The sequence below is a fragment of the Anguilla anguilla genome, chromosome 1 (assembly GCF_013347855.1).
Source record: "Anguilla anguilla isolate fAngAng1 chromosome 1, fAngAng1.pri, whole genome shotgun sequence".
Taxonomy (NCBI): Eukaryota; Metazoa; Chordata; class Actinopteri; order Anguilliformes; family Anguillidae; genus Anguilla; species Anguilla anguilla.
The window spans coordinates 85,414,036-85,430,408 of NC_049201.1; the positions used below are offsets into that span (position 1 = coordinate 85,414,036).

General features: G+C 40.4%; 1 protein-coding gene across 1 annotated transcript in view; it reads right to left on the reverse strand.

Annotated features, from left to right (window-relative positions):
- Positions 1 to 613: 613 nt before the first annotated feature.
- LOC118235520 overlaps positions 614 to 16,373 on the reverse strand; it is a 253,413-nt gene continuing 237,653 nt past the window's right edge. Inside the window, exons 10-23 of the mRNA XM_035432952.1 lie at positions 11,314 to 11,661; positions 10,499 to 10,795; positions 9,890 to 9,992; positions 9,400 to 9,447; positions 9,205 to 9,231; positions 8,894 to 8,944; positions 8,483 to 8,530; positions 7,577 to 7,603; positions 6,820 to 6,867; positions 6,665 to 6,691; positions 5,608 to 5,649; positions 5,464 to 5,532; positions 5,014 to 5,053; positions 614 to 1,239 (exon numbers count right to left, since the gene is read on the reverse strand). Coding sequence (XP_035288843.1) covers positions 1,162 to 1,239; positions 5,014 to 5,053; positions 5,464 to 5,532; positions 5,608 to 5,649; positions 6,665 to 6,691; positions 6,820 to 6,867; positions 7,577 to 7,603; positions 8,483 to 8,530; positions 8,894 to 8,944; positions 9,205 to 9,231; positions 9,400 to 9,447; positions 9,890 to 9,992; positions 10,499 to 10,795; positions 11,314 to 11,661 — 1,253 coding nt within the window. The 3' untranslated portion in view covers positions 614 to 1,161. The remainder of the gene's footprint in view (positions 1,240 to 5,013; positions 5,054 to 5,463; positions 5,533 to 5,607; positions 5,650 to 6,664; positions 6,692 to 6,819; positions 6,868 to 7,576; positions 7,604 to 8,482; positions 8,531 to 8,893; positions 8,945 to 9,204; positions 9,232 to 9,399; positions 9,448 to 9,889; positions 9,993 to 10,498; positions 10,796 to 11,313; positions 11,662 to 16,373) is intronic.

Genomic DNA, 16,373 nt, shown 5'->3' on the forward strand with positions numbered 1-16,373 from the left:
CCCCACAACGCTGCTCAGGATATAGATAATGGATGGACCTGGCTCAGGATAAGGTATAGATAATGGATGGACCCTGCTCAGGATAAGCGGGTATAGATAATGGATGGACCCTGCTCAGGATAAGCGGGTATAGATAATGGATGGACCCTGCTCAGGATAAGCAGGTATAGATAATGGATGGATGTATGTGTGTCCATGGAATCTTTTCACCAAAGGGTGAGCTTGTACTTGCCTTACCTTGTTGTTGTGGCTGGCATTTCACTGACTAACTGGCTAAAGCTAGGTGTTGATTTGAGACAAAAACCAGTATATTTTTGCTCATCACTGTTTGGTCCGTAGAAAATTTGGCGAGAGCTATGTTTTTTTGTGCATTAATATGCACAATGTGGTAATACACAATTCGTGAACTGAACTTTGTAGATTTACAGTTTAATTTTTAATCATTTAAGCCATTGTCAGGACGGCTTCCATCCTTATTCAATTTGAAATCACAGTAGCTTTGCAACCATTTTCCCCTGTTCCTCTTGTTCCTCTGATGTCATTCACACGGTGTATGATGTTAGGATTAGTTTGACATCCATCCATCCATCCATCCATCATCTATCGAACAAGGGCCATATATTTATCACAAAAGCTGACCCCTCTAACACCGTGAATTATTTATTGCAGCAAAGATATTCTCAGAACACAAAATAATCAATGAATTAAATATAAATGTTTTGCTCTTCATTACAGTAATATACTTGGTGACAATACATGTAGGCCTGCAAAGCAGTATATGGCAATATTAATAAACAATAGTGAAATAGGACATCAAGTAATGTACCGTTAGAAAATCAAAAAGATCCTTTCCAAACACCCAGCACACGTACTAGAGAACAGAATTAATAGTTCTTATGATTCTTGTGATATCAAAACCTCCATCTTCATGGCCGTTCAGTAATAAACGTGCTGACAGAAATCACAAGCCTTATTCACATTGCGCACAAGCTATATCCGATAAAAAAAGTATCATATGTGAAATGTGTGCATGGAGACTTTGAATCAAAATTCCTATCGTGTGACAAAGGCCTTATAAATACATAGTCATCGCTTGAACTGCCTCCGGATCACGTATGTTAAAGTAGCAGGTTTTTCTTAAGACAAGCCAACTTTGTTCCATTACATGTTCGCATAAATGTCCTCTTTAAAACAATTCTCATAATCCTCCTCTTCTTCTTCTTCTTCAAAATATGGTGTCTGGAAATAGAAAAGGAACACAGTGAAACCATTTCATTGCAGACACAAATGCACAGAAGTTATACTTCCTGCAGCTCCAGAAAAGCTTGTATAGTGATGTTATGCCTCCAGGCTTGTGCATGTGTGCACTACCCCATTACTGTGCAAAAGATTACCTCTATTCATACTTTCTGTTGGAACTATTTCCTACGGACCATGCAATTAGACACTATTTCACACCAGGCACAAAGGGCCTTCACAATATAAAAATAACTGTCTCCAGGGAAGGCTTAACCACATATTAATCACAGGGATGCCAATAGGGGCGACATAGCTCAGGAGGTAAGACCGATTGTCTGGCAGTCGGAGGGTTGCTGGTTCAAACCCTGCCCTGGGCATGTTGAAGTGTCCTTGAGCAAGACACCTAACCCCTAACTGCTCTGGCGAATGAGAGGCATCAATTGTAAAGCGCTTTGGATAAAAGCGCTATATAAATGCAGTCCATTTACCATCAATCATTTTTAAACCTACTGTATGTTCTGCAGAAAAAAATTGTAATACTCAATAAAAACTTTTTGTGTCTGAAAAATTGTTAAAGTAATAATCTCGAAGATTTTCATTAAAATAAATGTCTGTTAAGTCACTATCTATCGCTGAATTAGGTAACACAATGGTGATTGAGCCTATTATTATATTAATTTATATTATTATTATTATTATTATTATTTATGATTAAAGAACTGGGTGTCTGTGGCGACATTCCCGGGAAAAAATCACAAACGGCGCATAGATAGTGACGCGTTTTCCATCACCCATCAGTGGTTGGTCCACCAGAGAGGGTAGGCGGAGTTAACGCAACAGGCTTGCTCTTCAACTCACTTGTGTGTGAGCGGCATACTGTTTTTTCCGGTACCTGCTAGCGTTAAGGTGGGGGGGGGTTATGGAACCCTAATAAGTTTTTGTGTAACATGAGAGGTCATATTATTTGTTTATGTAGATTTCGTATTACATTTGATGACAATGTAACGTTACTAAATTACATAGCTATTTGCACTGCTAACGCTAGCTACCGGACCATGTCAATAAAGGCAACATTAGTTTAGACAATGTTGCGCACAGTATTCATCTCTCATATCAGGGAACGTTGCGTTAGCTAGCTAACGTAATTAACACAATCTAATGTCAGCTAACAATTAGAAAAAACGCTAGCTAACGCTACCGACTGGTACCGACCTCGCAAACCGTCTCTCGAATGCAATGCTACCTTGTTGCAGCGTTGCAATGTAGCTAACTAAAGGCCAGTTCAGATCAATGATTTGCAACGAGACTGGATGCAACTTGAAAAATTCCAAAACGTCTGATTGTGAAAGTTCTAAAACTGCACTTGGCGATTTGACAAGGTGGGTCTTTTGAGACCCCAGGCAACGGCTTCAGACGCTCTGCAGATAACCAGTTCACATCGTTGCAATTTTCTCTGCAACATTCTAAAACCGCTTCGTCTTGTTGCGAATCATTTCTCTCAACTGGCCTTAAAGTTACCGTTATTTACACTGCCATCAAGTTCATCAACATATTGATCGGAATAAAGCCGGGGTATAGGTGGAGCAGAGTGGGGTCTGATTTCTGTGTAAAGATGTCAAGCTGGAGAAAACTAAATAAAAGTATACGGCAGTATGGATTAGCGTTGTTACTATTTTATTACGCTTCCTCATATGTTCCTTCAGCCTTGATTCCCTTTTTTGATGAAACCTCCTTTGTTTTTGTTTTATTCTTCTTATTCTGATTGCTAATTTAACTCCCAGCTCAGCTTACACAAACAGTTTAGCTAGCAAAACCAGAAACAAGGCAGTTGTTTCAAAAATATCACACAACAATCATTCACGATGATGATGCACGAGATACATAATTGCACGAGCCACAGCGAATCCCGCGAATTCTTCTCTGCAGTGTAAAGATCTTCATATCGAGCAAAAGGGGATGTGAATGTAATATGCTGCGAGGGAAATGTCCCCATGGGGATAAACAAGTTCTCTATGTATATGTATGTACAATATGCATTATACATGCAGTATTTATTTACGTAGCAAATATACAATCACTTGTACATTTACTCAAATTGAGTTCAGAAGCAAGTATAGACATGTTTTCTGGAGAAATATGCTTCCTGTAGTTACTGACCAGCAGTTTTCTACATGAATTTCAATGTGTTCCATGAGGCAATTCGACATATTTGACACTTTGATCTGACACAAAGTTTGCATGAGATTGTAGAATGGTAAGATTACAAAACACAGGGCCAAGTGACTTGAAAGAATTGAGGAAATATTGGGTAGCATTGCTTTGGAATACATCTTATTTAATTTCGGTGAGGCAAGATAGCCTATATTGTTTGTAGAACCGTAACTTGGCGTCATTTTGATATCAATACTTTTAATGGCAGGCCTGGATTTTGGCAGTCTGAATGAATGAGTTATAGACGGTGTATGTCTTGTATGTGCGAGTAACTTGTTTTTTATGAGATACACGTTTAACGCGTCGACCGCGTTGCTGTTCGGGGTGAAGACCAGTGTAGTCGAAGCGTTAACCGTGCTTATGTCTTAACAAATGCAGTTATTTTATGGAGCATCAAGTCTTCCCCTTCCCTACATTGTAACAATAGAAAACCAAGTCTTACCAGCTATAAATACCGCACAAAGGGATACAGTCAACGCCCAAAACATGTTGCTCTGCAAAGCAGCGTGTACTCAGTTTAGTGTGAGATGCACTACTGGTAAGTGCCTAGGTGGAAGGGGTTTCTCTGCTTTTCCATGGCAAGCCCTTAGCAGGAAATGGGAAGGAACTGATGCTCTTGTGACGACGAACTGAACAGTCTTACGTTGTTAATGCCCAGGAAGCAATGAAATAATCACAATAAAGTGGTTACTATCTAGTGACATCAATCAAAGGACGAGTTGTTGAATACCTTTAAATGCATCCTCACAAATCTTTTTTTTAATTTTTTTTTTTTTTTTTACAGCAGGTGTTTTTTAGGTGTTGTAGCCTATGTGTGCATCGCATAGACTGCTTGTTCCAACTCAGAGGCTTCAATGAGAAGCCGAGCAGAACGTAATCCCTGTTCATTGAGCTGAGTCCAGCACAAATTCGCCAATAAAGGGAACGTAACACACTGTTAAAAAGTTCCCATTAGGGGTTGAATCGTTTAGTGGCAGCTGGCGGGCGCCAGTGGCGGTTTTAGCAGAAGCTGGTGGAGTGGTATCTTTTAGTGGCACCTGGTGGACTCCAGTGGCTGCTCCAACGACAACAACGGTCGCATTTCTGGCAACCGCCATTCAAGTTTCCTTATTAGCCCGCCTGTACGCGACAGCTGTTGTACTTTCAATACAGCAACTTGTTAGCATCTAGACGGTGAAGCTTAGGAAGTAGCAGGAAACAGCCTGTACTGTGCATGCTTGCACGCAAAAGCGCTTGCAACCCATTGAGTTCAATGTGGACATCCGAGGTGATTTAACATGTTTTTATTTTCAGTTTTATTTCTTACGACTTCTGAGTTTTTTGTTTGTTATTTTTAACCAATAAAAAATTTATTAAATTTGAACTTTTCTTTGTGGGACAAGGAATTTTCACTCTTGCATGCTTGGAATGGTCCACAGGGAAGCATTTCTAGAGCCTCTATCTCTCTAAATCGTGTATTTAAAATGGCTAGACTTAAGAGGCAACAAATAAAAAATAAATTAAAATAAGCCTGCGCATTCATTTACTGAATCTAGCCGCACTGTTGTCTGGTACAGTACTTACGTCATTCCTATGTTTGGCAGCATGGGCAGATTTTGGGTTTCTAGAGAGGGGGAAAACATTTCTCCAGTATTTATACTTTCAAATGGTCTCTTTTCAACTAAAAGAATGTCACTGAATTTCAAACACAGTCATAGAAAGGTGTAGCAAGCATAATTAAAATTTGTTTATAAATTATAACAAACTGTTAATGATAAAATAATAAACTGTTTACAAGTTTAACTAAACAGTAATGACGGTTGCTCACATGATCAATAAAAAAAAACCTCTAAATGGCAACAACTGAAAGCTTACTGATTTTATTACTTGTCGCAAAACAAATGCCTGAAAAACGTTAAAAAATATATAGAACTCCATGATTCATCTTTTGTGAAGCTGATTCACTGTGTCCCGTGTTTTTTGTTTAGCATGTTATAAAACTATAAAAATATTGTTTTAAACAGGGTGATTTACCTTACAGGAGACGGGAAGTGGGGTTTTGGTTTGGTTGGAACATTGCCTGCTAAGCTCTCGTTATTGGCCCTGTGAGTGAACAATGTTTGCGATAAGACTTTCACCTGTGACAGTGCTTTAACGACAGAAACATTATATACTTACCTGTAGCCCACATTCATCTCAGGTCCGTTGCCATGTTGCTGTCTGTAAGCGCACAGATAAGACCTTTGTTTCAGTATTAAACCGGGCCACCAGAGCACTGATTCAAGTTATTTCTGTCACGGTACGGGGGTTAGGACCCAGTGGGAAAAAACACGAAACTCAAAAATGAAAATACAAATCAAGACTTTACTAACAAAACAAACAAAAGGCCACGAGTGGCAATTCCAAAAGAAAAAAACACGAAACACGTAAAGGAACTCAAAACAAGCAAAACTAGAAACTCAAAAGCATAGCAGACACAGGGAACAGAAACAGTACGGGTAGAACACAGACAGGGCAGAACACAGGCAGGAAGAACACAGGCAGACGGAACACAAGGCAGGCAGAACTCAAGAACACAAGCAGGTAGATACATACAAGTCAGAAACAAACACAAGTCAGGAACAAGCACAAGTCGGAAGCAAACACAAGGAACCAGCACCCGAGTCAAGGAGACAAAGAACTTAAATAGACAGGGGTAACAAGACACAGGTGAACTCAAAGAACAATCAAACCAGAGGGAAGGGAAACAAGAGGCAGGTGGAGACGATGATTAAATAACGAGACAATAATAAAATAATTGAAAGCAATAATACAATTAACCAACAGGGGAACGAGCAGGACACAAAACAGAAGTGCCGCCATCTGGTGGCCCAACAGGGAAAAACAGACAGAAACACAGAACCATGACAATTTCACTTTATTGCTTTCTGTAAAAGCATACCTATAACTTTAACATATGGGAACAAAAGTGTGGAACGGTGTTTTAGGGACATTACCTGGTTGAAGCCCAAAATTTTTGAAACACTTGGCAGCATTGCTATTACAGTCTTAAACAATTTTACAATCTTAATTGCTTCAGTAAATTACCCAGATGTATAAACTGCTAACACGTGAATTGCAGTCTATTCAATTTACGCAATGATATGAATATGGATATGGTGCCAGAACGAGTACTATAAAAAGTGACATAAATAACCGGAAAGGTAAATTATTTTGATGTTTTGCCCCAGCTTACCTTGAAAATCTGCTCCAAATGGACCTCCTGTTAAAATCATGGACAAAAAAAGAAAAACTTATTCATAGACTTTTTAATCTTTTGAAAAAACAAGATCCATATTTTTCTCAATAGTTATGGTGGAAATTTTCCAGAAGTATTGCCCATGTGATTACCTTTTTTCTGGGCGAGAAGGTCTGTCCAGGAAGTCTTTGGGATTTCTTCTGTGTGTGCCATACAGAGAAATAGAATGTTTTTTTTTCAGCTGACAGCAGTAGGTGATTTTCACACTCACATTATTTAGCTATACCTAACATTACAGAATACATTTGCTAGACCATTGTGTAATGAATTCATACAATGCAGCATCCAGGAAACATTAAATCAGCCAGAAACTGACTATAACAATTATTACAATAAATGTATTCTGTTCAGACTACTTGTGTTGATGTGTGCTTGGTATATCTAACTTAACACTTGTCTCGAGAGTTCAAAGACTTTTTACAAATTCAGAATTGTTTTTCTCAGACATAGAATTACTGAGACATTGGATTTCTAAGATCCAATCTGGTGCATGTGTTAAATGATCAGTACATTATAATAAATATATGATAAGCATATGATCAACAGAAACTTGATAAACAGACCATGAAGAAAATATAGCAGTGTAGCACAGTGGGTAAGCAACTGGGCTTGTAACCGAAAGGTCATAGTTTCGATTCCTGGGTAGGACACTGCCGTTGTACCCTTGAGCAAGGTACTTAACCTGCACCTCCACCATACATTGCTTCAGTATGCATCCAGCTGTATAAATGGATACAATGTAAAAATGCTAAGTAATGCTAAAGTGTCTGGATAAGAGCGTCTGCTAAATGCCTGTAATGTAATGTAATATAAAAAAAGGAAAACACTGCAGTAATCCAAATTAATTACCTGGAAAACCGCCTCCAGAATGATGCCCTATTTGCAAAAACACAAAAAACAAAACATATTGTACAATTAGTGACATGTACTGCTGTGAAAATGAAGGAAGGATTAACACTGCTGAGGCCGCCTGGACGATGGATGACTGGTATCCTATACACCAATCTTTTATAGTGCTTCCTGAATAGCTTCTTCATGACTGGTTCCTTCAAAATGAACCATAGGGTGAGATGCCTAACCAGAGAAAACTGTATTAATGTATTATACCCATTTTTTCTTTATTTTTATTTTTTACTGTTGTTCTTGATTTAAACTTGAAATTTATATAGGAGAAACATAAAGTGAGATACCCAGTGTCAGTAAGCAGGCTATTATCTTGGTCGTTTTTTTTTAATTATTCATTTTTCGTTTTCTTTCTTTTCTGCTTGGAATCTGTATGTAGGCTACACAAAAGACTAATAAAAATAATTGTACAAAAAAATTCTAAAAATCTTATTAATTCATTCAGTTCATTCGAACAGTGCATTTCACAAAAATATTTGACGCAATATATTTTACAGCAGGCCCTGGCCTAAAATGTCCATAATAAAAAGTCTTAGGTGACAGTGGCAAGGAAAACTCCCTAGATGGAAGAAACAGAATGAAACCTTAGGAGGAACCAGAATTAAGAGGAGAGCCTGTCCTGCCCGGGCCAGCTCAGGATGCTAGGTCACAAGGACTGACATGGCTGAATCAAGCACTCATTTTTCTCAGATACAGAAAACATTTCAGTGAACAAGGTGCAACAAGTGCACTTTAATTCATCCATTACATGTTACACACACACACACACACACACTCTTGTCTTCGTCCTTTTTCCTAGTGAGGCTACAATGCTGCTTAGAGGAGCATCAAAGTGTTACTGGGTTTCAGTACCTTTCCTCTGGACGAGGTGGGCTACGTGGACAGTCCCTGGGAAGTTCCCTGTGGGTGTGTGATAGATTACCATGTAAATATTGAAAAAAAGCACAGAATCGCACTTGTTCCTACAATACTTTCAATTCTACAGGGTCACAGTGAGCAGCCCGGACTCCTGGGGCATTACTCTTTTTCACTGAGGTTAAGAGGTAATTTAGGTACCATCCAATCATGTCATTAAAATGCCATTATATTTGGATTGTTTGTTCAGTATCACCTGACATTTTTAATTCAACGCTATCAGAAACGTGTTTAGGGATCTGTTTCGCAGATGGAAGAAGCTGACACACAGCTCTTAGGGTTTTGATTTTTCTCTTTCCAGATCACCGGAGTGCTTCTACTGACCATCGATGCAACAACATCACTCACCTGTGGCCAGTGTTTCCCACATTCCAACTAGCGCTGTTACCTTCATGCCTTCTGTGAACAGACAGACATCGCGTTTGATTTATCACAGTTCAAGGCCACGTCTAATGACCTCTCCAATCAGAGAACTCTAGTTAACTGAATAAAATGTTGCACGCATTCACGACCAGATATCATTACTCTTTTTACGCAGCATATAAGGTAAGCAAATAAGGGACTTACTGCCACAGAGAGAAATTCGTAGTGGATGTTGGAATATAGATATGTACATCAGGTATTAGGTTTTGCTGAAATTATATGTACAATCTGCTTACCTGGAAAATCTTTTCCAAAAAGACCTCCTGATTGATAGACAAGAAAAGAAAGAACCAGCTTTCAAACTTGGAAACCTTTATACACGCTTCATTCTTCACATGATACAGTTCATTTGGCACAGTGAAATACCACTTTTTCCAGATTTATTTAAATTTAAGATTACATGGCAAAATATAGTTCCTTGGGGTACTCACTGAGTGTCAGGTTGTGGCGACCTCAGTGAGTGTTGATCAGTACTTTTCCTGTGGGTTTTAGAGTGACACATTTTGGTAAACTAGCTACTGGTAGTAGTAAGCATAGAATAATAAGTATAAGTATAGTTTCTGCTGTAGATTGAAATGTAGAACATATTGTCATGGAAAGCTTTATTTAGTCCTGGGCTGCCCAACCCTGTTCCTGGAGATCTACCATCTTGGAGGTTTTCATTTCAACCCTGAATTGGCACACCTCATTCTACTAATTAGCAGCTCAGAGAGATCTCTACCTGCTGTATGAGGTGTACTGTGTTAGGCTTTGAGTGAAAACCTACAGGACGGTAGATCTCCAGGAAACAGAGTTGGCCAGTCCTGATTTTGTCTGTTTGACTTGCGCATTGGCTTTATAGTCCTGCTGTGTAACGTGGTTGAGGAAGATATACGGCTTAATAGATAGCACCCTTCTGGATTTGGCCAAATTCACGCTCACCTGGAACACCTTTTCCTGCACGTCAAGACTCCCACACACAGAGCCAGGGCAAGCAGGGCAGCAGCTGTGGCAGGCAGCAGGATGGGGAGGAGGCTCTGCTTTCCTACAGAGAAATGCAGAACGGCAGTGCCAGTAACTATTGGGTGGAAAATCCAGGTCTCAATAAGTTAAAGTTTTTTCAATTCTGTAAACGTCTGATTTAGTGAAAAAATTAATAAATGAACACATCATAAATAAACTGTCTGACCCATGAAATACGTCTTCACATCAATAATAATATTAATCTTGATGTTCTCTGTAATAAATCTGTCCAGTGGTGGATATTATATCATTATAATATCTTTATAATTATAACAGTAAATTATTGCTAATGATAATTTAAACAAAACATTTTTAGCATTGCCTACCGGATAGCTCCTTCTGAAATGTATTTTCTTCTGCTTGGAGTAATGTGATTTTGTATACACTGCATTGCAGAAAAGATTTCTAAAAAATCCCATTTTGTTCTTTGTGAATCCATTGATATTTGTCTGAACCTCTCTTAAACCTTGGTCCTCGTAAAGTCAGAGGAAAAACACAGCCCAACACTGTCAGTGGACTAATACTTACGCTTAACGTTAAGACTGGCTGAACTGTCTTGCCTCTTTCTCCTCCAGAAGGTGGCGCTGCAGGTCAGCTGTTCCTCATAGTTGTCTCCAGCAGGGATGAACGTGAGTGTGGAAGACGTTTTCCAGGTGCTGGGGCTGCTCTGCGTGTGGCTGGTGGTGGTCTTTCCGTCTTTGACGTTCCAGGTGAAAGTTGGGGGATGGGTGGGGCAGGTGTGTTCGACTGAGCAGGTGGCGGAGAGAGCAGACCCTTCCTTGGTCTCCTCCCAGAGGGGCGTCATGACCGGGTCGCTCGGTGAAGCTGCGCAAACAAACAGGAGCGTGAGGTGTGCACACACACTCGCGTGCGCTTGAGCACAAGTGTGCGATTGAGCACGAGTGTGCGCTTCAGCACGAGTGTGCGATTGAGCACGAGTGTGCGCTTCAGCACGAGTGTGCGATTGAGCACGAGTGTGCGCTTCAGCACGAGTGTGCGCTTGAGCACGAGTGTGCGCTTGAGCACGAGTGTGCGCTTGCACTAGGACCAGCTGTCCTCAAACTCGGTCCTGGGGGACCACTGTGTATACTGGTTTTCATTCCAACCTCCACTGCAATCCCAGAATTTTAACAAGCTGTTCATTTTTCTTAATTCGGTCCTTTTCATGTTTTAGAGCTGGGGTCCCCAGTCTTATCCAGAAAGGGCCAGTGCAGGTGCACACATCTGATTCTACTAATCAAGGTGCTTAGCAAAGACTAGAGGTTGGAATGAAAACCAGCATACACAGTGCTCCCCCAGGACCGAGTCTGAGAACCACTGCACTGGACTTCAGTCAAACACACCTTTCATAACAATGAACACACAGCTGTTGTTGAAGGTGTATTTGTCCGTCCCCTTTTCCGCCCGGAAACAGAATGGCCCGTTGTCATGGGGTTTGACTTCGTCGATCTCCAGGGTGCAGTTCTGTTCGTCCAGATCGCCCACCAGCCGAGTGCGGCCTTTGAAGTTATTGGTAACTCTGCTCTGTCCGTTGTGATAGGCGTAGCCGCCGTCTCTCGTCTGCCACATCCCGCTGAGGCCAGTAACGGGATATTCGCTTTCGCTTGTGAAACCACACGGGATAACCACACAGGACTGGGTCAAGGCGCTGATTCTGGGGGTGACGCTGGCTGCCCAGATGTGACTGATACCTAAAAAAAAACAAAAAACAAACACATGCTTTAGTTTTTTTTTGTTCGTTTGGTCAGATTTGAAAGCATCAGCCAATTACCAGTTATCTGTGCCAGTGTGTAAATAGTGTGCGACCATGTAACCTAAAATCTGGCATGATTTTATTCATGTTTTCCTGAACACAGACTAATCCTGGACAACCACATGGATATAGAAAAGAGAATGAATTAATGAATGAATATAGGAGATGGACAACAGCTACTATTCATGACTTGGGGGGGGGAGACATACCATAATCTTAGCTTCTGTTTTTTGTTTTTTCAAGAAAGGCAGACAGCATTTAAAACAAACCCCTTTACTGAAGCCTAGTGCCATTGTTTTGCTTTTTGCTTCTAGTTCAAGATGCAACTTAAAATATACACACTGCCTTTGTCATTTGTGTCCGGACCAGCAGTGGGCCTTTCAGGCTCTGGGGGTTCATACTCTGAAAAGTAAAAGGAGGCAAAATCAGTCTTGATTCACCTTAAAATTGATCACATTTAACTATCCAAGCGCACAAAGATATGAGCTGTGTTAGTCTGAATGTGTTTGTTAGTCCATTCAGATCCAGCTGGCGATTTTCAAGACAAATTATATTATACTAGTGCCATACTGCTCTACCTCAGGAGATAGTAGGGTTGTATACTATGAGGTGATTAAGGTCACTGTGCATTTTAAACATATACTTTCCATTTTTTAAAATCAAAATCAAGCTCTTTCTTGCCATTTCTCCAAACATACACCTCTAAGAAAACATTATATAAAGCATTTTGTTATGTATTTGCATGCCTTATGTTGCTTTATTTAATAATTGTATGCCATATACATACTTTTCACGTGTAAATCGATTGAGGTCATTGGCCTTTTCCCATCAGGAAACTCAGCTGTGCAGGTCAGAGTTTTACCGTGGTCATCCACCAAACCATTCGACCATTCTTAATAAAAAAGGGACCTCTCTCATTTTGGGAAAACTCACTTTTCACCTTCAGAGTGATGTACCCCTCTTGAGTTTGCCCATTGGTGAACCTTGCGGTGCATTTCAGGGCTTGGTTGTGGTCGCTGGCCCCTGCCTTGAATTTCAAAATGGACCGGCTTTCCCAGCTCCCACTGCCTAATTTCTTAAACTCGCTGGAGACCTTCATGCCTCCATAATTCCAAGACAGATCCGGACGGTGCTCTTGGCAGGCGTAGGATACGGAACAGACCACGTCCTTCTCCACGCCTTCCAGGAACTCCTCCGAACTGGGATTTATAGTGACCTTTGTCACTGAACCTGAGGCAGAAGGTTAGTACACATTGGTCCCTTGCTTAGCATCTGCATGTGACCTTGCAACAGTCGTTTATTCTCAGGCATCGCCTTAGCATGACATTTTCTGACGGCGGTTACGTCACACGCAGCGGTGGTGTTTATTTTCATGATTTCCCACCATTTCACTCCCATGTGTGAAGGCCCAGTCCTAGTCACCTGACACGCTCAGTGCAGTGACGTCTGATTTTCCTCCCTGAAGGGAGAGCGCAAACAAGTTTTCACTCTCCTCAACACACGAGGCTAACTGCTCCCTGCTTCCTGCTTCCTGTTCCATCACGGTTCACAAGCTGAGCTCGCATAGACATGAATCTTAAGGCTGCACTCTCCATCTAGAGCTTTAAATGCTAACTGTAGAAAACTGACAAGTATTGTAGCTGATGGAAATAATTTTGAAATTTAGCCATGGCTGTGTAATTGCAAATATATCCCAAATAAAAGCGCGATTGTCGTACGGTAGCGGTAACTCAAGGCTGGAGATTTAGGGCGTGTCCAACTCTACAATTGTGCAGTTGTAGGAGTGATAAATAAAATCGGAAAATAAGCTTATAGCCAAAAGCAATTTTCAGGATCTTTTTTAGTGGGTGAAACACTAGAACTAATTTACCCCTGTCCATATGTAATTACTCACATTGTCCCTGAAGGCTGACGGTTTTGGATGCGCTCCGGCCGGAGGGATGTCTGACTTCACAAGTGATGGTTTGGTGGGCGTTGTCTAATATCCAGGTCATCTCCATGGTGATTTCCCACTTGCCTTCATGCACTTCTTTGTGATTGACTTTGGGTGTTCCAGTATGTCCCGCTACGGTCAGGCGCAATGTTGGGGGACGCGGTCGGCACGTGTGGTAGGCGCTGCACTGGACGGTCATTTCTGCTCCCACCGTACGTGAGCCGGAAAAATATAATTTTGGTTCGTCTGCTCTGTCTTAAAAAAAAAAAACATGAAATACAAACATATAATTGCGCTTAGCACTTCTAAGCAAGTCACATCCATCATTTCCAAGAAAACTGGTACATTTTCAGTCAAATGAAAACCTTAACCATAACACAGTAGACAAATAATAAAGAGTTCAATTCTCTCACCTCGTACACGGATTTTCACAGCTTCGTCATAAAATTTAAAATAGCGATATGTGACGTAGTCTGGGTCCACCCAGGGGTAAACCCTCTCCTCTTGGTGACCCCAGTCCAGGGGGTCGATCTTCAGGCTGCAGTCTCCATTGTAAGGTGATCCGTATAAAGAGGTTTTTCGCCTGAACTTTTCGATGACTTCATTTGGGTTTTTTGGATCGCACACCAGAGGGTATCCTCTGTCGACATATTGGTACCAGACCACTCTGCCCTTGTCGTTGGGTGGGTATTCGCTATAAGAAAATCTGCAGGGGATGACCAGGCAGGACCCTACCATGCCCTCCATCTCTCTGGGCACGGTGACACTCCATGCCCAGGAAACGCCAAATATGGCACCTTAGAAAACAGAAATTTGATTGGTTTGATCAGGAGTGAAACAAAAGCCTTTTTGCTTTTTTCTTGCTGTCCTATTGCTGCCTTAGCTACTCTTAACTAGCATTTTTCAGTTAATCAGATTAATGAAATTCCATTAACAATGTGGTAGACCATAGCTAATGTGTTCGGTCTTGGATATATATATATATATATACACACACACACAGTACAGTCCAAAAGTTCTGGGTCACTTGCGGTTAAAAAATAAAAATAATAAAAATTCAGCTTATATAATACATAATATATGTATTTATTAAATAACAAACCAATGGTTTGTGGAAGTGGAAGAGTGGGAGGGAGGTGGATGGGTAGGTTTGACTGAAATCTTATCTAACTTAACTTTTTTTTTTTTAACCACAGGTAACCCAACACCTATAGACACATGGCAAAGAAGATGGAGTTAGGTTTAGATGTGCAAAGCCAACTAAACATATTGTGGCAAGAAGGTTATCCCCACCAAAAAAATGTAAGTGACCAGTTAACAACAATATGTAAGAACATGTCACTCAGCACAAAGCCCCACATTTACTGCAACACTGTGAAATGTTGTATAAATGATTTGTGCTAGTGATATCTTTCAGACAAATGGATGCTTTTTAAATATGTTTATCTTGATTTTGAACCATCGTGTCTGCTTTCTAAATTGAATAAACACAAATATAAATAAAAGAAATAACATGTAATCAATAAATAATCAATAAAACAATAACCTGATAAAAAATATCTGCCACAGAAAAAGTGAGTACAAAGAACATAAGATAAGTCAAAGCACACCTTGAAAACACACTCCATACAGAAGCACCCATGCAAATGGCTCCATGTGGGCTGAATTAAATATTCTCCTGAAAACCTGTAAAATACAGCAAGGGTTATTTGGGCTACACGCTGCTTTACTCTGGTACTGGGACACCATTTAAAAAATAAAAAATATATTTATATAATCTCCAAAACATTCCAAAATGTCACCCCATGGTCTAAAGAGGAACGTGAATGTTTCTATTGCCATAAGGTAGGGCATGTTATTGCTAACTGTTTCACCTTGAAAAAGAAAATGCTGCCCCAGCTAAGCCTACAGGCTTTGTTAGAATTGTTCCTCAAACCACTCAGTGTTTAAACGGTCCTGAAAGCAAACCTGAAGAAGATTTTGAGCCGTTTATTTTTGAAGATTTTGTTTCCCTTTCCGGTGATCCGACTGAGAAAAAACCGGTGCGGATTTTAAGAGACACGGGAGCTTCGCAATCCTTTGTGTTGGCCGACGTGATAGCGGTATCGGACGTGACATATAGTGGTGCTAATGTGGTAATTCAGGGAATTGATATGGCCTTTGTTACTGTTCCCTTACACAAAGTACATGTTCAGACACGGGTTATTCTAATGTGGCTGTACGGTCCGCTTTCCTACTTTTCAAGGAACTAAAAGGTTCCTTCAGCCCATGGTTGTCTGCGTTTCCACCGCGGTCTAAAGTCCCACGAAGATTAGGCAAATTAGCCCACTGACGTATGAAAAAGCGACGTTGTCGTCGGTCCATTACTTTTGTATTTATTGATTTTTATCGATTTAATCACATGGAATTGAAATATTCTTCTGCAGCCGTTTGGGCATATTTTACCGTTGTCAAGCAAAACTGTCGTTGGTAGTTGAACTTGGACCGTTATGCAACAAATAGGATATAACAGACCAATAGTCAGATTGTAACTGTTTTATATATCCTCTCAAACACATTCATTATGTTTTTATGCGAACATTCGCTTTCATGTCTTGACATCCGAAGTGACAGAATGCATTCACATTTATATGTATAACTGGCAACAACAGCAGAAAACATGCACACGTTGTAAACAATTTGATGTTTGATTACTTTCTCATCGTCAGGGTAAAAGC